Here is a 24,065-nt window from a genome sequence, read left to right as displayed (position 1 = left end):
AACATCAACTTTCTTACCAGTGGCCCGTGAAAAACTCGCGACGTGTGTTACAACGGCCATTCTTGATGCGGTTTATGCTGTTTACTTCACTCGGGAAGCCAATGTTGACAAACATCAGAGTGAATAATTCTTGCGTTAACAATAATAATTCCGTTAACAAGACATAGGCGAAATGTTAGGATTATATGGTGCATCATTCTACATAAGCGGATTCAATCAATCTCAATCGGTCTATTAATCCTTTCTGTGCGCTGATTTCTCATATTGAACCATTCTACATCGCAAAAGCGAAGTGGATCTGTGAATTTGCAACTAATGGTCTTTTCTTCTCCAGGAGCCATGTTCCCAAAAAAAAGCTCTTGACCTGCCAGTCTAACCGTCAAGTCTTTTATGGACTTCCGATGCAAAAGCGATATAGCATTCTTCAATTGCTCTACCTCACCATTTTGATTGAATGGAGCCATTTGCATTAGGTCAAAATTGTGGACGTCTGATATGAGTCTACCATATTTATGCTCGATCTTTGGCGGCTCACCTTCTCTCAAGAGAATGACCTGCTTCAGGAAATGGGAACTCGAGCCTTCCTCTAGCATGGAGTCGGCAGTGCTAACCAAACGAAGGCAGGTTTCTAGCATCTTGTCCAATTCATTCGCCGGTGTGCCAAATATTTTGTGCTCGATAGCTTCCAAACTATCGAAAGTCTCTACCCAATGGGGCCAAAGTTTGTTAATGGTACCGATAAATGTACCATAATTACCAACGTTTCCTCTCCCATCCTTACCAACTGCTACCAAACCCAGAAGATCTTTTTCATTTAAGCAACCCAACAGAGCCTTTAGTCCTTTTGTTATTGACCATTCATAATCATTTTTCTGCAGGTTCGCATCATGAGAGAGATTCAAACAGATTATCAGCTGCAGTGGAATATCTTCTTGCAAAGTCTGCCATGGCTTCAAAACAATATCTTCCGGATTATCTGCATTTTTGTTCGCTTTGATCCACAGATGCTTTAATTCGAGCGTGAGTTCTTCAGGCAAAATGTCCCAGGAAGTACTTGTGATACCTTCCAAACGAGGAAATTCCTTGCTTTGACCAAGGTAAAACTTCCATTTCTGAAGCAGAGAATTTCTCGCATCATCAGAGGGGAAGCAGATGTAAACTTCTGGTAAAGCACGGCTCTTTAGATCAATAAGAAGGGTACTATCGTTCAATTTCAGAACTTGACAAACCTGCTTCATGGGAATTTTACCTCTTGTGCTCATCTCATCGCGGTCGAATAACAAAAGGTATTGATCGAACAAATATATCATGATGTTCTCATTCCATTCTTCACCATCGGTAGAGTATGCTACACTATCAAACATAACAAGTGTTCCTAATTCGTCGTCGGTGTCCACCTCTTCTTTAACTAAGTCTTCGACCTGCTGTCTCAAAAATTGACGCTCCTCTTCGAAAGCATCCTCCTCATTCTGCTGATGACCAGCTTCATCCTCATCTAGCGGTATCCTCACTGAAATATCAAAGGAAGTGCTGTCCCCACTAGGACGCACATGGACTTCTGGCTCCAACGCTATCTGATTTTCGTTTCCACTGGCCTTCTGTTCTCTTCTGCCAATCTCCAATAGAGTTTCACCAAGCCATGTATTTTTCTGAACCAGCGGTCCTTTAACGTCATTGTAGTCACGGAAGGTGGCTGAGCCTAATGATTGGTAGGGCGTCCTGAACCCATTTGATGATATGTCGGCAGTTTGAATGACTTGCTCACCAGGAGTAAACAGCGAACTCCGATCTGCGGTGTGAGGCAACTTGAGATCCAACCACTGAGGTCCAATAGTCAGATCAGGGTCTTCTTCGTAACTTTTTCTTGACAATAGACGGGACATCATCTTTTCCAATGTTCCCTCATCGCTCGGCTTCACAGTCTTGCCACAGACGCTACACTGAGGATATTTCTTCTGCAAATATAGATATTCCAACGTCGCAAGGTAACATTGATAATGGCTGGCGTGAGAGCACGTCAGTTCCACGATCTTCTCGCCTGAAAGTACGTTACAAATCTTCTCATCACACATAGCACATTGTGTTCCAATGAATCGTCTGTGGCCCGCCTTTGCGTTCACCTTTGAGATATTCTGAGAGATGCTTCTTAAGTAGGTCGGCGAATCCTCCTCCAAATAAGGATCATCAACACTATCAGTCCAGATAATAGTATCATCACATGGACTAACCTCAGTCCTGGGTTCTGATTTCGTACCCGACTTGAAAGCAGAAACGATATCAAAGGACTCCAATGGTCGCTCCAAGCTTTGGATCTTGACAGATGGAGTCAGATGAATGGGCGACTCAAGTTGGCCACCAGGGGGACAGGTAAAGTGGTGTTGAAAGACTGCACGAAGTGCTGGAGAGCCGAGAGATTTCTTCTTGACACTCGGTGGAGGTGAAAGAAGCTGTGGAATGTTCAGTGGTTGTGGTGCGGCACCTCGATTTGAAAGGCCTGGTGCAGGAACGAAGAGTCCTGTAGTCTCAAATGGTTCATTGTCGGAGTTTGAGGATCTTCGAAACGCTCTCCCCGGCACAGTCTTGAGAAACTTTGGTTTCCCCGGATCACGTTCTACACTGGGTGGCGTATGAACCTTCTTCTCAAAATGTTGGCGGTGTGGTGTCTTCAATGACATGTTTCCAGATGTTAGAGATTTACGGGCTATGAACGGTTGCAAATCTTCGATTAAATTTTGGGCGATTGGACTATATACCTTGCAAGCTTGCAATGCCGAGTTCCCCAGGTCTAAAGCACTCTAAATGAGACTCGAAACTGTCTTGAGGAGAACTTGATTTTTTTCATCAACTGCAATCGTGCCTCTTTCCATTTCTCTTTTGAGGTCAGATCTGCAGTAAGGCGCGACATCTGCGCGATGCTACTAGGAAACTCAGATGGACCCTTAATGAAACAAGGACATAAAACTTCTTAATATTTGAACTTGAGGCTTTGTCTGACGGTCATGAAGGTTGGTAGTCAAGAAGACCGATGATGAGGCTGGTTTTTGTAATTTACGACTGTTCGCCTAGTCATCGAGCGGACAATCTATGTCCCACATCACACCTGTGACACTTTGCAGGCGTTCCAGGATATCTCCTATAGGAGTGAATAGTCCAAACTGCCTGTGTTCTCCGTCATACGAGTGCAACATACCCACTACACCAAGTCCGACTTTATTCTCAAGTTTCGTCAGAATCCATGAACCTGAGTCTCCTGCGCTAGCGAATAATGGCAATGGAGATGACACAACGAATTCGCTACTCTGTAGCTTCCCGTCGGCCCAATAGACAAGTCTTGCCGTACTCACAGTTCCTGAAGTGTAATTTGTGGCTGCACCGATCTTGAATACTCGCATACCATGCTTCAAGTTGAGAACTTTCTCCTTGACATACATGTTCTGGAAACGAAGGGTGGGATCCGGCACACCGGTCAGACCAACTCCCAAGCAGTTCTCGCATTTGTATTGCGATCCTACTTTAATGATTGCGAAGTCTGAGAGCTTTTGATTGACTATCGACCTTTCTCCCCAAACGACTTGACCAAATTTATTCTCATCTTGCCACTTCATGTTTTCTTCAATCCTAAGACTTTCATCCATAAAAGCTTTCTCTTCTGGTGAGTCCTTTGCATACCTATGTGATTCTTCTACTAGCGTATTCTTATATGTCGTTTGCAACACTTTCGAAGGTATAGATACAAATGGATAATCCTGTGATTCTGACAGGACGACATGCGAACAAGTAATGGCAAAAGAGGCACCTGAGAAATGAGATAGTTTTGAGCCTTTTTCTATCTGTGGGAACAGATATCCTCCTAAAGTGCCAGTCATTTTAGAGCTGAGATCCGAAGATAAAGACATTGACATTGGCGGACTAAGTGCATCTGGAGCAAGTCTGTATGGCGGAGTGAATTGGAAAGATCCGGCAGAAGGAGTCGGGAGCGTATTGGCTGCCATTGGTCTTGGTCCCAATACTTCCGCACAAGGCTTGATAGAATCTTTGATACAGAAGAAGTGAACGTCAGGAAACATAGAGTACAAAGCCTTCACTATGTCATAGTGTTCCTGTTGAGGGCTAGGCACGCCAAACATGACCGTTAATAGAGAAGACTTTCGGCTTAAGCCTCTTAAAACAGGAGCTATGAAGGCACCATCACAGTCGGAAATCAAAGAGGAATCCGAACTGACTATTTCATCAATAATTCTGTTGATACTTGTTCGGTTTGGGAGATTGCAATCAGCATCAAGGCAAAAGTTTGACAAACACGGAAGTGTTTGTGACTCGGACTCTGAATCTTCCAGCACGTTTATGTTTAGCCGCTTCAAAAAGTGCAGATATCTCCTCATTAATATGGAGCGTGAGTTACCAAAGGCTTCTGATATAAGCAGGTTATCCATAAAGTGTAAGAAAATTTTGCTTATGTTTCTAAGTGACGCATATCTCTCGAAAGTAACTCTCGAGGAGCCCTTGACGCTTGAACTTGGTAAAAATTGTTTGAAGAATTCAATAGCTTGCATCACTGCCTTTGATATACTAGTAACATTCTGGTTGATATCATCCATCAGTCCGACAAGCCTATCTTCCAGAATATTTAGTTCGTTCTCTACCTGATCCAAAGATCGTGATATTCTAGTCCTTGACAAGGTATTAGTTGCTGTTGGGGCCTGCGCACTTTCACCGTCTTTTGGTATGGTTGACTCGTTTGGAGCATCTTCTTCAAGAACTGGATTCAATAAACTAAACTTCTCATGGTCTACAATCCTTAGCGGCTTTCCCACGTCTTCGAATGGAGCACCTGAAAGGTTGCTATGCTTTTTCTTACCATATGTGAAATCACTGGCGGCAGATGAAGATCCAGTGCCACTAGTATATCTACTTCTGGAGAAGATGGACGACGTACCAAAAGAGGACGTCGCCCTTGATGATGAGGCATCATACGCAGATGCAGGCCTCTGGGGATCATTCTCATTCGGGCTAGCATCAGGTTCCGTCACAGATTTAGGGCTTCCAGTTTTCTGATCTACATTTGACTCTGATTTATCTTCACCAGTTTTTTTGAGTAACTTCTTGTTTAAGCCAAAGATCCTTCTGACCATTTCTATTTACCTCGGTAGTGCGATGATACGGAATGCGTTGATTAAATGCTCTTACTTGGCTGGAGACATCCTTGTGCTCTTATTTGGTGGAAAGCCGTTAGATTTTAATGCTACTTCATTTTTTTGGCGAACTTCCAAAAGCTCGGCCAGTCAAGAAGGATACAGGCAGTGAATATGTATGACGAAGATTATAAACGTTGAAAATATTATGCAGATTTGGAGGGCTCATTTAGAAGGTTACGGTACTTGGTGGCATACGCACTTGATTCTCCGAGCTTGCTGGTGCCCTTCTCCTTGTAAGTACTCACAGCAGGAATGTCGGCCTTTATCCTGGTTACTTCTGTACCGTACGCTCTTGGTTCCAATTTTATGAGAGTGTGCAGCGGAATAGACATCCATGGAGACTCTTCTTGTGGAACGTTCATGAAATAGGCATATATGCATCTTAGGACAGCTTGATGTGTCACTATCAAAATATTCTCCTGTCGTTCCAACTCCATAATGATTGGTTCTAGCCTAATCACGACATCCCTATAGGACTCGCCTCCAGGGTATCTGTATTCGTACTTGTCGTCATCCCGAGCCTTAAAATCATCTGGATACTTCACTTCAATTTCTTCGTAAGTCATCCCGTCACAGACACCAGCATCCAGTTCGTCCAGTGCCTTCCATTGCAATTGCTTGTATGGTAAGGATTCTGCAGTCTGTTGAGTTCTACACAATGTAGATGTCCAGACCGTGAGATTGACATCTCCAGCGCTTTCCCTCACAATTTCGGGTAGTTTAGAGGCGTATTGAAAACCTCTTGCCGATAGCGAAGAATCACCACCAATCTTCTTCTCAACATTATAGACAGACTCTCCATGTCTAGAGAGCCATATGCAGCGTGGTCTGATATGCAGATTCATAACATAGAATACAACCCTACTTTCAAGGTAGGACTGAATGCGATTTACAATGACTTCCTGTGCGACGTTGATAAGCTTAACAAAGGTCAAGTCCTTGTCGTTATCACGATCCAAAGGTTCATAAACCTTTTCATAGTTACTAATCCTTCTTAAAAAATCCTGAGTAGCAGCCTCGGGGTCCATACCCTCGTAATCCGGTGAGGAAGTCTTAACGTCACTAATGTTGCGAAGAATCATGTCCTGATCGTCACACCAACTCTCTAAAAACATAGGTTCAATTGCATTCTCCCTGCACAGCCTTAAAACCCATTCTCTCCTCTCTCTGGTGCTATTCGTCGCATCGAGGATGGCAACAACTCCGTTTTCTTCCTCGTACCATTTCATCATATCTTCGATTGCATGTGTGACGGCCTTCTGTCTAACTTTGAGGGCTTCTTTATTGGAGGAATCGAAGAAATCAGCACTGGGATGGGCTGCACCAGCTTTGCGCCTATAACTTCCCACATTGAAGCATTTTGCCCTGATCGAAAGCCATGAAAGATAACGCACAATCTTTTGTGATATGAATGACTTACCTCTGGCTGGTAATCCTACCATAACCACACATATACGCATATTCTCTACGTTCGACACAGTATAAAATCCCATTTTTGTTTCCATACAATATCCAGCCTCGATCTTATCTTGTACACTTTCCTAGTAAAACCTAGCCAAATTCTCTCTAAAACCCAGATTTAGAAGTTTAGTCCATTGAAGAACAGCAGGTATTGATTGAATCGATTGAAGTACCGTCAGCGGCATCACAGAAGAAAGGGGTCCTACTGTCATTCATTTTTTATAGAGAAAAGTTACAATAAGAATTTATGCGTATACAATGACCATGAACGAAGCTTAACATGAAGCTAAAGTAAGTTCAAATTACTATGACTTTGAACCGGTCATCGACATCCCGTTGATTCAAGATGTAATCGCAGGTCCGGTTGAAATGCTGTATGGGGATCTGTATCATTTCGTTGATGTACATTGAGTTGAGCTTCGTTGACACCAATGCGCGGCCTCCATTCACAGTTGGCACATCGATGTAAGAACCGTCCGACCCGATCACAAACCTGTTGCTCACCTTAGCCGTATTTTGTGCGTCATCAATATGAAGTTCGGAAAGTCTTTGCTCTGCTAGTTGTGTCTTAGCAGTTGTTGTTTCCTCCATCTTTAGTGACTTCAAGTTTGTCTTTATGAGCTCGATGAGACCGTTGATATACCTCACACTTACGTGAGTATCGTGCTCATCGCCATGGATGAAGTAGTATAAGCAGCGGTTGAGTATCTCAATCATCAATTCACTACTTTGAATATTATCCATTGTGGAGTCTGCGACTCTTAAAGATCTTTGTAGGCACTCTAAAACACGCTTCCCTTCTCGATAGAAATCTGTCGTTACACCTTCTTCTTCCCCTATAAGTGCAATTTCCGTTGTCCACCATAGGTGTGAACATAGGTAAACGGCTCGGCATTGATCTTGCTTCTTCAATAGTTTCGAGCCATGTAAAGTACACCTAACAATTAGGGAGTCGTAGTAATTCTCTTCACGTAATGACCTTGTTTTTTGCAAAGACTGTGCCATGTATACTAATGCTTGGAATTGCGTTCTTGAATCGCTCAATGATTCTTCGAATAAGGTAAATGCTTGCGAGAAGAAATCATACGCGATCTCGCCCAGCGATAATTGATCTGCCAAAGATGCACTCTGAATGTTTAGCTTGTACAATGCGTCACTGAACGAGTTCCCACACATGTTGAAAAGGTCATTAGTAGAGCGTGATACGTATTTGAAATTTTGTTTTATCAGCTCGGTATGTCGCTTAGTGTTTTCTGAATCACATCTGGTTGCTAATAAGTGACATCTTCTAATAACTTTCCAAAAATTAGTTATTATCGCAGGATAGGTATATTTGATATTCTTACCGCCTTTATAGCACCAGTTCCTCAATGTGAGTAAGACTTCCATTTCAAATTCGATATCTTTTATGGGGTCAGAAGATTTGACCACGGATTGGAACACCACATGGTTTAATTTTGCCAGTTTCTCTTGAATGGGATCAAGTATCCATGAACCTTCGTCATCATTATCATCTTCATCTGCGGGGAAATGGTCGCCAGTTCCTTTAACGTTCTTGCTTCCCTTCCTATCCAGAGAGGGCATTGGAGGTCCTAACTTGGTCAATGGTTCGAATATGCTTAGGAGACTGCACAAATTCTCCTTTGAATCGATCAAGAACCCTTCGTTGGAACTCGCCTCGTTCTCATCGTCGAAGTCAACCTCGTTATGTAATAAAACATCCAGAATGCTGTTCAAAGCGCTCTTTTGTAATGGTAGACTCTGTAATGCTAGCAGTCCCCCGAACGATTCACATTGTGAAATTAGTTTGTAAAAGAAATTAGAACTAGGTCTCAGAGTAGAGCTTTCACTGTTTTGCAAAGTTAGCAAATTCTGGAACAAGTACTCACAGTTTGGGGGGATATCTGAACCAAAATCCTGACATTTTTGTGTGGTTATCTTGTATAGAGCGTTCAAATTCTGCAGATTTTCCGGATACCAACGTAATGACAAGTTCAGTACACTTTCAATGAGTGGTATAAATTGTTGCAGGGACAAGTCTGGTCTTTCTTCATTCAGGGTAGAGAGATAATTCCAAAAAATCTGAAATAAATTTATATCGGCCGCTTTCACTTCCTTACTAGTAGTATTTTCCTCTTGCTCTTGCCCTTGCTCTTGCTCTTGCCTATCCTTGTATCCGTTGAGACGATCGATTAACGTGAGAACGATCTTGTTTATTGAGACGTCAGGGTTCAAGTGCGTAGTCGCGTCAAGAAGAATATCCAAAGTTGCCAGATGAAACTCATCTGGAAAAACCTGGCAGATAGCATCCAGCAGATATTCCTGGGACACAATATCTCTGCATTGAATGGCTTGTTCCAAAACCACGGGAAGAATTTGGTCCTTGTACATTGACAGATTATCGTCAACTATCTGTGAAAGCCTCACTAATTGCGACCCAATAAGAATCTGCAGCTCTTTCCTCTCCTTAGTCCTCTGCTCCCTTTCCCTCAATGGGCCTTGATGTTGCAATCTGACCCACAGTTTATTCATCTCGATGAAATTTGTGATGATAAAATTGGCATTAAACTCAGTAGCATCCTCTGGTAAAAGCTGTTTTGTCCTTTGTGAAAGGTAATATCTCAAGAACAGACCTCTTATTGGGTTTTGCACACCTCGACACATTTCTATCATATCCTTTAAAATTTCATCCCTTGGAGAGTCTGGACATTTCAGATAACTTGTTCCAACGGTGATCATCAGATAAAGTCGTGGAACAACGTTACCAGCGTACTGAACCAATTCGTATAAATCTGCCAAATGGTGATGTTTTGGATGATTTTCCGCCAAATAAGTAGAAAGTACGGACAACGAATCGAATATCATAATATAAAGCTCATAGTATTGTTTCGGTGATAGTTCCGGATTTCTAAGCTCTGTAAGCATAATGGAAGTATGTTTCAACGCGTCCATCAGCTTACGCTGTTGCAAACAGCGTTGCATCTGCATAGCCTGCTGCTTGACAGTCAACAGTGCCTGTTCCAAAGTTTCCGCATATGACATGGTCAAGATCTAGCTAATTGACCAGATTGAGATGTTCTGTACCATCTTTCGAAGCTCAAGTTGATGATAATGGCTTATTACACCGTATAGGGATTACTTACTGAATCGCTACGTTCAAAATGACTCTGCCCAATTGTCGCTTCTTATGAAGCGAAAGGCTCGAAGGCTTTCAATGCTGATAAAGTTGATTGATTTAGTAATCTAAACGAAGCTTCGAGATCCACGCTCGTCATTTTTGCATTAAATTCGATATATCCATGCGTCAAATTGTCAACATGCAGTCAAATTGTAACGGCCCTGGTCCTCGGCTTGACTAATGGCTCAATTCTTCGTCAGCTACTGCCCCTTCGTAGGCAATCCTTGGCTCTCCTGCATGACGATATAAAGCGACCAGTCTATTCGTAAAATCTTGTAACTATCAAAATACTAAAAATCAACAAACATGGCTACCATTTTTACAAGTACTGTAAGTAAAAGATCTCTCTATCTATTAGGTGGGGCAGTTGCTGCTGCCAGCTTGGCTTCTACAGTAGCACTGAACAACCATGGGAATAACTACAAAAATTTCAGAAATAATAATAAGACCAATTTTGGTAAAGGTGCTCTTCTAGGTGCTGCACCAGCATTGCATGCTGCTCAATGCGAGAAGGGCAGAACCATTGAGGATTTCCAAAAGGTTTACAATGCCATTGCTGCAAAACTGAGAGAAGAAGATGAATATGATAACTATATTGGTTATGGACCAATCTTACTGCGTCTATCGTGGCACGTTTCCGGGACTTACGACAAGAACGACAATTCCGGTGGATCCTTTGGTGGTACTTATCGTTTCAAAAAGGAAGCTGATGATCCATCCAACATGGGTTTGCAAAATGCTGCCAAATTCCTAGAGCCAATCGCTAAGGAATTTCCTTGGATCTCTCACGGTGATTTGTACACTTTAGGTGGTGTGACTGCTATTCAGGAGATGCAAGGCCCAAAGATCCCATGGAGGCCCGGTAGAGTCGATGCAGATGAGAAGGAAACTCCTGAAAACGGTAGACTCCCAGATGCTACTCAAGGCTCGGATTACGTTAGAAAGTATTTTGGTAGATTTGGCTTCACTGACCAGGAGATTGTGGCTTTGATTGGCGCTCACTCGCTTGGTAAAACTCACTTGAAGAACTCGGGATTTGAAGGTCCATGGGGTGCTTCTACGAACGTGTTTACCAATGATTTCTTCAAGAACTTGTTGAATGAGAACTGGAAAAAGGAAAAGAACGAGGCTGGTAATGAACAATACAACTCCGATAAGGGCTACATGATGTTACCAACAGACTTCTCATTAATTCAGGATTCGAAATTTAAAGAATTGGTAGAAAAATACGCCAACAACCAAGATGTGTTTTTTGAAGATTTCAAGAACGCCTATGTCAAACTACTTGAAAATGGTATCAATTTCGATAAATTGGGTAAACCAATGGTTTTCAAGACTTTGGATGAACAGGAAGAATAATTTTAAGCATATTTCTAGATACAGATCAAATTATTTATTAGAATTAATTCAATATTTATTTCAATTTTTCCTCGAATCTCAACTCATCGAGTGCAGGCAGACCAATTAACAGTCTCAAGAAATTTTCAATACCTTGACGTTGTTTGTTCAACCCATTAATGGTCTTGAAACCCTTTCTAGTCAATGGAGCCTTCAACCAGTAACTCAAAAAGGATAAGATCGAGTAAAAACTCTCGTAAGATTGTTGATCACTACCCAATTTCTTGTAAGAGACCCTGGAGCAAAATTCTGCCATAACGATCAGGTCAATTATCAAAGGTGTAGCCAATAAAGAGTCCTCACAGACGTTGTGGATCGAAATTCTGTTATGTCCACCAAGCATCAACTCGGAATAGTACTCATCCATAGCCACTTTCGAATCGCCAACAGCGTTCATGTACTTGATCACAATACAATGATCGATCTTGTTACCGGCCTTCTCGTTGTAGAGAATCTTGTTGGAAGCGATCACATCGTCAACGACAGATCTCTTGGAGATTTCCTTCGATTTGAATTGTCTCTCAGAGGTCAAGTTAAATCCATCGTTGTTACCAAGATGATTGTAGGATGCGATTGAGACCGGCTTAATACCGGCATCAACCAAGAACTGGGCCAATACAGATTTGATCTTTGTTTGTCCACTCTTGAAATCATCACCAGCGATCAAAGCGTTATGCTTTTCTGCCAAATCGATAACACCGGGGACAAAAGTGTTCTGAGGTGAACCGTTGATGTATGGAACACCCTCTAAGATGGAAGCCACGGCAAAGATAGTCGATGGAGCAATTTCTTCATGGTCATTTTTGATGGCGGCTAATAAGTTGTCAGCATTATCATTGACATTTGATAGAACGTCGGCATATCTCTCAGTGTTAGCAGTCCACAACACAATGACTTTGTCTAGATCATTACCACTCTTGAAATTCTTTATGTCTTTTCTAATTTGTTCCACATGAGACCATTTACCCTTTGTAGACACATTACCGCTCTTACCATCTCTATTAATACAGTTATCTGCTCTTTCATCCTGATTAGCTGCAATAAAATCAGGATAATAGATGGATGGCAATGGAACCGTCTTGGCCATCTCGCCTCTCAATTGCTGCTGTAAATCGTATTCCAAAACCTGAGACCTTGCCATCGCATCACCTAGGTTCGCGCCATTGATGTCCCAACCGCCAACGACAAAATCGTTTGGTGAAACGAAGGGTAAGACTGAGTTGAATGGAACATAGACATCATTTCCCTGCTCGTCAATCCCAAGCTTGATGGTCGAAGACTGAGTCACAGATCCATAGTAATTAGCCTCCTTGGCACCATCCTTGGTATGAAACCTAATTTTATCTCTGTTAGCCAGCACAGAAGCCACTAAAGTGGTACCATTATTACCACCCAACCCGACAAGCATAACACCAATCTTTGGAATTTTCAAATCAACTTGAAACTCATAGTCCTGCGCCGTAGGTCTCACCTCTAGAGTCCCATCAACCTCACTCTTAGCCACGACCGAATTGACATAACGATATTGAGTAGTCAATTTTGTTTCGCTATAGTGAGTTTTGTCATTAGCGACATTGATAGTTGGTGAAAAATATCTCTGAACGGTCATTTGTTAATTGGTTTACAATTGTACTGTATACTGTATTGGTTGGTTAGTTTTTACTGTATATAAGAAATATTACAATTAGACCAGATAACCTATTTTGCAAGCAATTGGGATCCCCTTTTATATCTTTTTTTTTCTACGATTACACAAGACAGAGCCATTTCTAACTCACTAAACGTGGCTTACTCCAATGTTTCAAACCAGGCCTATCGGGCGTATTATTTTAGGCTCTTTCACACTCTTTCTCTTTTCCCTTTACACTCTGACGCGAGTTCGGCGAACTCGGCGAAAACACGCCCATGAACCGCACCGCCCAGTTCGGCGAAATAGTGCCAGGTGTTGTGGGGTCTTACTGGGTACTGCACACAAAGACGCGCAGTGCAGGCCCCAGAACTCGATATGGCCAGCAGAGCTAAGCAAGTCAACGAGTTTTTCATATGGTCCAATAGCAGTCGCAGATACCACTGCAATCGCGTTGGCAATTCACTAGTATCACTGCGGATCCGAGGGGTGATACTTGCTTATCACATTGTAATAGAACGTCTTGGAACCAGAGGTAATGACCACGTAGCAGTTTAAGATTCTTCTTTCACATGTTGATTGCGATTATCCATATTAATGATTATTTTTAATTTACAGTGTTTGAATTATTTACGGGCGTTTATTTTATCACACTGGCTTGAAGCCAACGAATTCCTCCCATGAACGCACCTCGCTTGGAACTACTACGTCCTTTGAGTCCAGAACTCTAATTTTTTCGGCGATGTTGGCCTTCAAGGCTCTGGCGAATAGCTTAGAGGTCTGTGGTTCGTTGAATAGTGGGATGGCGAAATCAATAGCATTTCTTCTCATCACGTAGTCCTCATCTAAGGTGTGATCGGCTCTCTTAGAAGCCAAGTTGAACACGAGTTTGATGTCGTATTTTTGGAATACTTCACGTAGGCCTCTCTTATCATTCTTTGGGAATTCAATTACAGAGACGGGGTCCTTGGTGTATTTCTCTAGGTATTGCTTGGCTGCTTCGTTGGCAACGTAGAAATTGAAACCTAGAGAGGAGATTGTGCTGATAACTTCACCCAAGAATGGCTTGTTCAGGTCACCACCGAATAGGATACCATTTGGTGGCAATGGGACGTGGAAGTTCATGGTACTTTGCATTGCGGTCCAGTAACTTTCAATCTCGTCTTTACCGAAGGAAGCGACTTCACCAGTGGAAGCCATTTCTACGCCGAGGAAGGGATCGGCACCGGCTAGTCTTGTGAATGAGAATTGTGGACATTTCGTAGCCACGTAATCGTATTTTTTGCTCATCAAGTCCACTGGTTTAGGTACTTTTTCACCACCCAAGAAGGCTCTGACGGCGATCTCGATGAAGTTAACACCTAGTACCTTGGAGACAAATGGGAAGGATCTAGATGCTCTGATGTTACATTCGATGACCTTCAAATCTTCACCATCCTTGATAATTTGCATATTGAAAGGACCAGTGATTTTCCATGCGTGGGCGACTTTGTCGGCGATCTCCTTCAATTCCTTCTTGATCTTTTCACTCAAATGTTGAGGTGGTAGGATCAAAGTAGCATCACCAGAATGAACACCAGCGTTTTCGACGTGCTCGGAGATTGCATGAACTAGCACTTCACCTTTGTAAGCAACAGCATCGACATCGATCTCTTCGGCTCCCTCAATGAACTTGGACATCACCACTGGGTGGTCTGGTGAAACTGCAGAGGCCAAAGTCAATTTGTCCTCTAGCTCATCTTCGTTGTGGATCACGTTCATGGCAGCACCTGATAGAACGTAAGATGGACGGATTAACACTGGGTAGCTGACTTTGTTAGCGAACTTCTTGGCTTCACTGACAGAGGTCAATTCACTCCATTCTGGCTGACCAACATTGATAGAGTCTAAGATGGATGAGAACTTGTGTCTGTTTTCAGCACTGTCGATGTCCACTGGGCTGGTACCCAAGGTGTTACAACCGTTTTCGTGCAATTTGAGTGCGATGTTTTGTGGTAATTGACCACCAACTGAGATCACACAACCTTCAGAATTCTCCAGCTCATAGATGTCCATGACTCTTTCGAAAGATAGTTCCTCAAAGTATAGTCTGTCGACTTCGTCGAAATCAGTAGAAACGGTTTCTGGATTGTAATTGATCATAACGGTCTTCTTACCTTCACCTCTTAGAGTCTTAGCGGTGTTGACGGCACACCAGTCGAATTCAACAGAGGAACCAATACGGTAGACACCGGAACCGAGAACTAGCATACCTTTATCGGTGAATTCTACATCATTCTTGGTAGCGTTGTAAGTGGTGTACAGATAGTTGGTGTTGGCTGGGAATTCAGCTGCCAAAGTGTCGATTCTCTTGACAAATGGAATGATACCAAATGATTTTCTAACTTTCCTGACATCCAACTCGTGGACATTGGCGTCAGAGTTCTTGTTGATCGATAGTGCAATTTGTTTGTCAGAGAAACCCTTTTTCTTAGCATCTTGCAACAACTGTTTGTCCAATGCTTCTAAAGAGTTAACGGCTTCCAGTTTTTTGTACATATTAACAATGTTCATGCATTTGTGTAGGAACCAGGAATCGATATGGGTTAACTCGTGGACTCTCTCGACCGTATAGTTTTCATGCAATAAGGCTTGACCAACGGCCAATGCTCTTCTATCGGTAGCAACAGAAAGAGCTTCATCCAATTTGTCACCAAATTCATCAGAACCTTGGAAACCCAGTAGAGATGGGTCAACTTGTCTCAAAGCCTTTTGGTAAGCTTCTTCGAAGTTTCTGCCGATAGCCATGACTTCACCGACAGATTTCATGGCAGATCCAATTTCTCTGTTAACATATTGGAACTTGGACAGATCCCATTTTGGAACCTTGGCAACAATATAGTCTAGCGAAGGTTCAAAGTTGGCCACAGTAGTCTTGGTGATTGGGTTTGGTAGTTCTGGAAGAGTGTAACCCAAACCAATCTTAGCGGCGGTGTAGGCTAATGGGTAACCAGTAGCCTTGGAAGCCAAGGCAGAGGAACGAGACAAACGAGCATTGACTTCAATAACTCTGTAATCCAATCCATCTGGTTGCAAAGCGTATTGGACGTTACATTCACCAATGACACCTAGATGTCTGATGATCTTGATAGCCGCGGATCTCAACATGTGGTATTCTTCATCTGATAGAGTCTGAGATGGAGCAAAGACGATGGAGTCACCGGTGTGAACACCCAGTGGGTCCAAATTTTCCATATTACAGACAGTAATACAGTTGCCGACTCTGTCTCTGACGACTTCATACTCAACTTCCTTCCAGCCCTTTAGGGACTTCTCGACCAAGATCTGTGGTGCTAGGGAAAGCGATTGAGATGCTAATTCTTTCAATTCTTTTGCGTTGTTGGCAAAACCGGAACCTAAACCACCTAAGGCGTAGGCAGATCTAACGATGATAGGGTAGCCAACCTCGTCAGCGGCGCTAAGGGCCTCATCCAAAGTTTCACAAGCAATAGAGTTGGCGATTGGGATATTGATTTCTTGTAGAGCCTGAGCAAACAATTCTCTATCCTCAGTCAGCTCTAAAGTTCTGATTGGAGTACCCAAAACCTTGATGTTGTATTTTTGCAAGACGCCCATCCTATCTAGAGCCACACCACAGTTCAGAGCGGTTTGACCACCAAAGGTCAACAAGATTGCATCTGGTCTCTCACGTTCAATGACATATGTGATGTATTCTGGGGTCACTGGAATATAGTAGATTTTATCAGCCAAAGAATGGGAAGTTTGATTAGTGGCAATGTTAGGGTTAATCAAGATCGTTTGCTTGTTTGCCTCCTTCAAAGCCTTGATGGCCTGGGAACCACTATAGTCAAACTCACCAGCTTGTCCAATGGCTAACCCACCAGAACCGACGATAAGAACCGATTCGACACCTTCAACCAATTGCGGGTTATAATGTGGACTGTTGAAAGTGGAGATCGTTGGCTCCGTAGAGCTGTAAATTGTGCTCATCTTTACCCTCGACTGTTTCTTGGAAACCCTTCCTGAGTGATACAATCGGTCAAGATGTTGAACTAATGTGCACACTGAATATATAAAAAATCAGTCAGTGCACTAAATGCAAGAAAAAATCTTGAAAAGAAAGAAATAGGCATATGTAAGAGGCCCTGTAATGATGATGAAATAAAATACCGAGGAGTAGAACTGTGCATTACCAATGACTCATTGAACAACAGTACAACAGTACTGCTCGATGTCAAAGATAAGCGATGAGCTCGAGGAATTTAAAAAAAATTTGCAAGAAAAAAAGAAAAAGGCGATGATGGATCAAAAAGTGCCTATGATTAGTACAACGGAAGTGACCAAAGTTGAACTGGAATTTACCAACGAATCGATGGACACTCTTAATTTGCAGCGCGAAGTGACTCCTCATGCAGCGATATGAACTTGACGTACCCTACTAGGGTTGGCTCCGGTTTTTGATGCGTGTATCGCTATCCCGCTCAAAGGTCTACTGGAGACCAGATATTTGTGGAATTATACCAGGGACTAGTCTGCTAGTAGCTTATCTGACTATTTGAAGCTTCTTGAAGAGTAAGATTGAAGTCGCTTTGTACGTTGGATTTCTTGAAAAGACTACCTAATCAAGGGTATAACGTTGCAATGTATCACCAATGAACATTACTCATCTCTCAACTCAAATAACCTATAAATTTCACATCGCTATGTCTGATCCTGTTGAGCTTATTCAGAGGGTATGATTTTTAAATGAAATTTTTCCGATTTTGTTCAAACTTACTAACTAACCTATGTGCAGGCTGAGAAGAAGGGTGTTCCCTCATCTGGGATCAAGAAATTTTTTGGTGGGTCTGACTCTATGAAATTTGAGGAAGCTGCTGATCTATGTGTTCAAGCTGCTAATGTATACCGTTTGCGAAAGGAGTTGAAAAATGCTGGTGATGCGTTTGTCAAAGCTGCTGATTATCAAATCCAGGCAGGCAGTGAAGATGAGGCTGGGAACACGTTTGTCGAAGCTTACAAGTCCTACAAGAGCAGTGGACAGGCCTCTGAAGCAGTCGAGTCCCTAAATAAAGCTATCGAGATTTTTACGACCAAGGGACAGTTCAGAAGAGGTGCCAATTTCAAATTTGAGATGGGCGAACTGCTGGAAAACGATCTCAACGACTATGGTAAGGCTATCGATGCCTACGAGACCGCCGGTGAGTGGTACTCCCAAGATCAGGCGCTCGCATTGGCAAACAAGTGCCTCGTCAGATGTGCTGACTTGAAGGCCCTGAACGGCCAATATCTAGAAGCATGCGACGTGTATGCTAAGCTTATCAAGAACAGTATCGGCAACAGACTGAGCCAGTGGTCTCTAAAGGATTATTTTTTCAAGATGGGTCTTTGTCAACTGGCAGCAACCGACTCGGTCGCTGCTTCAAGAACCTTGCAAGAGGGTAAACGTGAAGACAGCAATTTTGCAGAGTCAAGAGAAGCTCAACTGCTTCAGGATCTAATCGCATGTATCGCAGAAGGTGACGGTGAGCAACTAAGCGAAAAGGTGTTGAATTTTGACAGGTTCAACAAGCTGGATAAATGGAAGACCACTATTCTACTGAAGGTCAAAGAGACTATCGCTCAAGCCGACGACGATCTCTTGTGATAGTAACCTCCCATCCATATATCTGACATGTATAGAGATAACCTCGTTGAGGACTGCTCCGTCGGAGTGCGTGAACGCCACAAGAGGGGCTGACGAGCTAGGGACATCGGGCTTCCACTTTAATGGCAGATCATCTTCTACTTTTCTTATCGACGTCAAGCTGTGCATTCCCGGCTATCTTATATACGACGACAACCGGTCATTTGACTCATGCGTGGTGTAGAGATGAGTCCCTAAGAAAGTCATATCCCTCATCCCACTTGTACAGATATATATATAAAGAGTCACGATCGATGACCAACGTACATTCCTTCATACACCTCTTCAGTAACAATCTTGGCGGTGATCAAAGCACTCCTCTTTCAAACCTTACAAGTAAAGTTAAGCTACCTTTTGATACCTTTGCAGGTCCCTTTATCCGCTACAGCCAAACATCACAAGAAGAAAGCTCTCGTTGAGCAGTCGCATTTGAATAGTAAACCACTCCAGAAAGCAAATACCACAGGGAGTTGCTGTGCTGTTCCTTTGGTGACAAGCTATCTCATATTAGTACTTCTAGTGAGTGGTACACATAGCTTGTGACCTCTGCTTACCTGAGTTTCGAGGGATCGATTAAGCTCAAGGTCGCCAGTCAATTTGCTGTGAATACCACTAGGAACGATATCAACACTGTTATAAGCAGCTATGGGCTTGCGCTATTCTTCTTACATTGAATGCCCGGCAGCTAAATTGGAAGGTGACAATTGGAACAGCTCTGACACAAGCTGTCTCAGTCTGTACCATCAGGCATCAGAGCCACGTCATTCGCAGTACCATATTGGTTATCACAGTCGCCATGGCTCCGATAGTTCTACTCCGAAGTTTGTCACGTACGGCTGTCGTCGTTGTAGAACACATCTGTCCAGCTCTACTCAAATTATGTCCAAGGACTACAGGGGAAAGACTGGAGACGCCTTTTTGATGACCAGAGTGGTCAATGTTATTGAAGGAAGTGTTGAGACCAGGCCCATGATCACCGGAGACTATCTCGTCTGCGATATTCTTTGTCACTGGTGTAAGAGCCTACTAGGCTGGAAATATTTAGAGAGTGAGAGGAAGGATCAACGTTATAAGGAAGGGAAATACATTCTGGAAGTGAAGACAATTTGCAGATGTGATTGACCGCTGGCGGGCCTATTACTTGGATCTCACCTCGATTGTTATTTTTTTTTCGGAGTTTTTATGATTTGGTGGTCATCGAGGGAGATGATTATTATTTGGATACCCAGTATGAGAAAATACTAATAAGGATGGGTACGATTTTTTTTAGTGAGCCTTTGAGGGCTGATCTCTTATAAATCACTTCAGGATATCACACACAATATTGGAAGATGATGCTTCAGCAAACGTATATATTTTGGGTTATTTGTCATGTAAGCCTAACAGGAGAAATCTGTCAAACAAAATGAAAAGAATTTAAGTATAAACAATATAAAAAAATTCAAAGTTCTCAATTCAGATATTAATAAGTATTATTGATTTAGACAGTACTGGACTTGTTTGCTTATAGTGCTTCTTGGGTATGTTCATCCTTTATTATGTGACATATCCTTTCACGTGATAATTTACCTTGCAATCAACTTACATGAGCATACCACCCTTTCCAACCACTAAGATCGGAGGATTAGTAGTTGCAAAAGACGCTTGGGTCACTCTAGGATAGTGCCCAGTGTGCATTGCATTAGCAGTTTGTCCAGGCTTCTCATATATCGACCTTCGACCGCATAGTTGTCGAATAGGTGGATGGAATACATAAAGATTGCAAAAGTGGACGATGTTTTGCTTCATCGAAGAGGTGCTGTGACTCGAGGAACCTTGCATTTAACTACTCATCACCTCATTTTCACTTCAGATGCATTATCTAGAGAATTTTGGGTTTCCTATTCTACTATTGCATCTGTGTTCAAGAATCATGGAAGCGCCCTCATTTCAAGAATTGACCAACATAAGGAATTCATGTCGCAGGACGCCAATTATAAAGATTTATACAAGGGAAAGGATCTATGGTCATTTATAAATATAAAGATTATCGGAAAGGATTATACGGTTTTCTCAATTGATCTCAGTAATGAAATAGAGGCCCGGGATGTATTTGATTCGCTGCTGAAACTCACGGTACTGAAGGATATTTCCCTGTCTTATGCATTTATTTATTCGCCAAGCAGTGCCGAATCTCAATTTAACAGCTGGCAAATTTATGACACGATGGTTGAATTCAAAAGGCAGGGACTCGATCTGACGTCGTCTGAGTGTGGCTGGAGATTGAGTAATCTAAACAACGATTACAAATTTTGCCCGACTTATCCTAGTAAGCTTGTTGTCCCCAGTGAGATTTCAGATACTCTATTAATGCATGCTTCGAAATATCGATCACAGGGACGTATACCAGTGCTGACATATTACTATAAGAAAACAAAGTGCTCAATCACTAGAGCTGCACAGCCTTTACCGGGTATAATCAAGCAAAGATCCATTCAAGATGAGCGGCTCGTGGCTGAGATTTTCAAGACCTCAGGAAAGGGCAACAATGGCTTGCTACAGCAAAAGAATATCGTTGTTGATGCAAGACCCACAGCTAATGCCATGGCCCAGGCGGCTCTTGGAGGTGGAAGTGAGAATATGGATAACTACAATTTCAACAAGACTTGCTCGCGGGTATTTCTAGGTATAGATAATATCCACGTCATGTCGGATACGCTAAGTTATATGGTTGACCATTTCTTGGTGGATGGTGATCTTAATTTACCAATCGACAAAGCCTCTTTGAATGCCGGAAAAAGCTTCAGTTGGATTAAACATGTAAGACTTTTGTTGTCATCGACTGATACCCTGGTAAAGTCGATTATCTTTAACAGGTCTAATCTTCTAGTACATTGCTCAGATGGTTGGGATCGTACAGCACAAATTTGCTCACTGGTACAAATATGCTTAGATCCTTACTTTAGGACAATGGAAGGTTTTATGGTCTTGGTTGAAAAGGACTGGCTGTCTTTTGGGCACAAATTTCAAGAAAGATCTGGGCTTCTGAGCTCAGAAAGTGTGTTCCATGATAATACAATGGGATTTAGTGGACTTTCTAACTCTTCCGCGGACGTCAATTCAAGTACAACGTTGTTTGGAAAAGATGGTAATGAGCTATCAGAAATGGATAGCATAGTTAACATGACCTCAAGCACCGTCTTAAACTCCGATATAGTGAACAAGGTTTCGGAGCATTTCAAGAAGAGGAAGAAGAATAAAAATAGCCTGAAATTTAGCTCACCTATCTTTCAGCAGTTCTTAGACTGCATTTATCAGTTATTGACCCAAAATCCCACATTGTTTGAATTTAATGAGCGCTTTTTGAGACGACTAGTGTATCACGTTTACTCATGCCAGTATGGTACTTTTCTCTATAATAATGAGAAAGATCGTTTAGAGTTCGAGGTCGATAAGAAAACAAGAAGCGTTTGGGATTATTTCAGGTCAAGAAAATCGGAATTCATAGAAAGAGATTATGTCCCATGCCAAGCAACTGGTGAGGAGGATGAAAACGAAGTCACTTGGATTTTACCTGATTTACACAAAGTAGAGTGGTGGTGGCAATTGTATGGAAGAAGACCTGAGGAGATGAATGGTCCTAGTGCAGTACCCTCTTGTGATTCTATGGGTGCGGAGTTAAACGCGTTAAAGACAGACGTGCCTGAGAGAAATACATCCAAAAGTGCAGGGATAAAGTTCCCCAAGTTCGGTTTAGAGCTCTTTGGGAAACGCTGAGTAGCTCTTTGTGAACTTAATCTTAAGTGATGTGTTGTTGAATTTAGAAAGACCATAATAGATTCCTGTTTTGAAAACTACACGATGATATAGCTAATGAATTATGACGATCATTAGCGCCTGTCAACACCACTACGTAACTGTCTCTATCTCATAACTTAACGACCCCTGATTTCCAGGATACACCACACCATTGGGACACAATTACTGCCAGATTTCTAGCTGCCTCAACAGTTTCCTGATCGCAACCCATGTTGACTGCACCTTTAAGGTGTCCGCGAAGCTGAGGGTTCACGTCCTGAGGTACAAGCGAGGCAATGATTATTAAACTGGTTTCTTGTGCCGAAAGGATCTCATCGTAAGAGAGAAGTGGCCCATATACGTGAGCCAGAGTGTAGTACCATAGGTCCGGATAAGTAGAGTTTAAGTTATTGACCACTCTCTTCGACACTTTACTATAAACATGATTCCAATGCTCTATGCCTCTCTTCGTAGTTTGCTCAGCACTTTCGCAAGCTCTCCCGACATTTAAATAACATGGTTGGTTTCCAGCGGCTGCTTGGAATGGATCTAGCTCCTTAGTTGACGGTATCAAAACAGTGGGTGTCACTTCTTTCAATGTTGTAAGAACATTGATAGCCTTGGGCAGTCCTCCAAGTGGTCCTGACTTAACAAAAGCCTCTCTAAACCTTTCAGTAAGTTGCCTTTGGAATGGTGTAGGTCTAGGATAAGTTTCGTCGATCGACGACCGCAGCTGTGTAGCCTCTTTGCGTAAAAGATCAATTGTCTTCTCTGCAAGGCGATTTAAATCCTTCTTCTCGACATCACTATTCAGCATCATGGCATAATGATACACCTTGGGTATCTCTTGCGGTTGATTGCAGACACTGAATGTCACTGCGGCTAACAGATACCATATGTTCCTCAATTTCGGATGAAATTGGGCTAGATGGACAAGCCTTTGTGCACTTAGAAGACTATTCATGAATTCTTCACTTATTATATTGAGGTTCTTTGACTGATAGTCCTTCTTCAATCGACTATTTCAAGGTCAATGACTATGATTAAAATCTGTTAAAAAAGTTAAACCGATTCGTGACAATCAATGATTCATACCTTATAAAAGTCAAAACAAATAATGACTAATGATCAGAAGATTAGATATCTAAGGCTGAAACAGGTTTTCAACAAGGCTCTTAATCAATCCATCTCCAAGCTAGAAAGCTGGGAGAAAGTGAGCTCTTGCTTTCCGAGATACTCTAATACAAGAGATGGTTCATCGAACCTAGTCACTTGCCAGCGGCAGGTTATAGAATTCTGGACAGAACTTTGTAAGAGAGAGTTTGACGAGATACTGGTGGAAAGGAATGTAAAGGAGAAATTAGATGAACTGGACGATTTAGTATCAGAAGCGAAGGAACGGCTTCGTTTGTCTAATCAGCGAGGCGATATCATGAAAGATAGCACACCAATTGACGAATTGTCGAGTGAAAAACTGATCCAAGGTAACTTGTACAAAGAAAGAATCATTGCTACTCAACAATTGGACGACAGACTTGCGAACATAAAGGAGATAAACGTGAATATGCAGCAAGAGCTTAATGAATTAGTGGCGGAACTGGATAATGAACAAGTAGAACTAACAAAACTATACGACAAATATCTAGGGACCGCGATAGAGCAACCACTTGATGAGACACTGGTTCAAGGTTTGAATGATATGCTGCTTGAGCTACGCAATCTGTGACTGAAGGCCTCGTCTCTAAC

The 24,065-nt window shown here is 42.4% G+C and overlaps 12 protein-coding genes across 12 annotated transcripts; 5 read left to right on the top strand and 7 right to left on the bottom strand.

Annotated features, from left to right (window-relative positions):
- Positions 1-212: 212 nt before the first annotated feature.
- On the bottom strand, positions 213-2,675 carry FAR1 (cyclin-dependent protein serine/threonine kinase inhibiting protein FAR1; the record flags this gene model as incomplete). The annotated part of the gene is made up of 1 exon (XM_003680415.1): positions 213-2,675. One exon carries the CDS (start codon positions 2,673-2,675, stop codon positions 213-215), a length of 2,463 nt encoding a protein of 820 aa, XP_003680463.1.
- Positions 2,676-3,062: 387 nt separating this feature from the next.
- On the bottom strand, positions 3,063-5,132 carry SSY5 (Ssy5p; the record flags this gene model as incomplete). Its single annotated transcript, XM_003680414.1, has 1 exon — positions 3,063-5,132. One exon carries the CDS (start codon positions 5,130-5,132, stop codon positions 3,063-3,065), a length of 2,070 nt encoding a protein of 689 aa, XP_003680462.1.
- A 206-nt stretch (positions 5,133-5,338) lies between these two features.
- Positions 5,339-6,700, bottom strand: FBP26 (fructose-2,6-bisphosphatase; the record flags this gene model as incomplete). Its single annotated transcript, XM_003680413.1, has 1 exon — positions 5,339-6,700. The coding sequence occupies one exon, from the start codon at positions 6,698-6,700 to the stop codon at positions 5,339-5,341; it is 1,362 nt and encodes a 453-aa protein (XP_003680461.1).
- Positions 6,701-6,953: 253 nt separating this feature from the next.
- VPS35 (retromer subunit VPS35) lies at positions 6,954-9,698 on the bottom strand (the record flags this gene model as incomplete). Its single annotated transcript, XM_003680412.1, has 1 exon — positions 6,954-9,698. One exon carries the CDS (start codon positions 9,696-9,698, stop codon positions 6,954-6,956), a length of 2,745 nt encoding a protein of 914 aa, XP_003680460.1.
- A 442-nt stretch (positions 9,699-10,140) lies between these two features.
- On the top strand, positions 10,141-11,193 carry CCP1 (cytochrome-c peroxidase; the record flags this gene model as incomplete). Its single annotated transcript, XM_003680411.1, has 1 exon — positions 10,141-11,193. One exon carries the CDS (start codon positions 10,141-10,143, stop codon positions 11,191-11,193), a length of 1,053 nt encoding a protein of 350 aa, XP_003680459.1.
- Positions 11,194-11,248: 55 nt separating this feature from the next.
- INO1 (inositol-3-phosphate synthase INO1) lies at positions 11,249-12,841 on the bottom strand (the record flags this gene model as incomplete). Its single annotated transcript, XM_003680410.1, has 1 exon — positions 11,249-12,841. One exon carries the CDS (start codon positions 12,839-12,841, stop codon positions 11,249-11,251), a length of 1,593 nt encoding a protein of 530 aa, XP_003680458.1.
- Positions 12,842-13,507: 666 nt separating this feature from the next.
- On the bottom strand, positions 13,508-16,849 carry CPA2 (carbamoyl-phosphate synthase (glutamine-hydrolyzing) CPA2; the record flags this gene model as incomplete). Its single annotated transcript, XM_003680409.1, has 1 exon — positions 13,508-16,849. One exon carries the CDS (start codon positions 16,847-16,849, stop codon positions 13,508-13,510), a length of 3,342 nt encoding a protein of 1,113 aa, XP_003680457.1.
- A 713-nt stretch (positions 16,850-17,562) lies between these two features.
- Positions 17,563-18,503, top strand: SEC17 (alpha-soluble NSF attachment protein SEC17; the record flags this gene model as incomplete). Its single annotated transcript, XM_003680408.1, has 2 exons — positions 17,563-17,592; positions 17,655-18,503. 2 exons carry the CDS (start codon positions 17,563-17,565, stop codon positions 18,501-18,503), a joined length of 879 nt encoding a protein of 292 aa, XP_003680456.1.
- A 684-nt stretch (positions 18,504-19,187) lies between these two features.
- Positions 19,188-19,664, top strand: MOH1 (Moh1p; the record flags this gene model as incomplete). The annotated part of the gene is made up of 1 exon (XM_003680407.1): positions 19,188-19,664. The coding sequence occupies one exon, from the start codon at positions 19,188-19,190 to the stop codon at positions 19,662-19,664; it is 477 nt and encodes a 158-aa protein (XP_003680455.1).
- A 621-nt stretch (positions 19,665-20,285) lies between these two features.
- On the top strand, positions 20,286-22,298 carry YMR1 (phosphatidylinositol-3-phosphatase YMR1; the record flags this gene model as incomplete). The annotated part of the gene is made up of 1 exon (XM_003680406.1): positions 20,286-22,298. The coding sequence occupies one exon, from the start codon at positions 20,286-20,288 to the stop codon at positions 22,296-22,298; it is 2,013 nt and encodes a 670-aa protein (XP_003680454.1).
- A 151-nt stretch (positions 22,299-22,449) lies between these two features.
- On the bottom strand, positions 22,450-23,283 carry PXP2 (Pxp2p; the record flags this gene model as incomplete). Its single annotated transcript, XM_003680405.1, has 1 exon — positions 22,450-23,283. One exon carries the CDS (start codon positions 23,281-23,283, stop codon positions 22,450-22,452), a length of 834 nt encoding a protein of 277 aa, XP_003680453.1.
- A 153-nt stretch (positions 23,284-23,436) lies between these two features.
- On the top strand, positions 23,437-24,045 carry NNF1 (MIND complex subunit NNF1; the record flags this gene model as incomplete). Its single annotated transcript, XM_003680404.1, has 1 exon — positions 23,437-24,045. The coding sequence occupies one exon, from the start codon at positions 23,437-23,439 to the stop codon at positions 24,043-24,045; it is 609 nt and encodes a 202-aa protein (XP_003680452.1).
- Positions 24,046-24,065: the final 20 nt, after the last annotated feature.

This window comes from Torulaspora delbrueckii, chromosome 3, assembly GCF_000243375.1.
Source record: "Torulaspora delbrueckii CBS 1146 chromosome 3, complete genome".
NCBI lineage: Eukaryota > Fungi > Ascomycota > Saccharomycetes > Saccharomycetales > Saccharomycetaceae > Torulaspora > Torulaspora delbrueckii.
The sequence above is the reverse complement of the archived record's forward strand: the minus strand, read 5'-3'. Positions and strand labels throughout refer to the sequence as shown.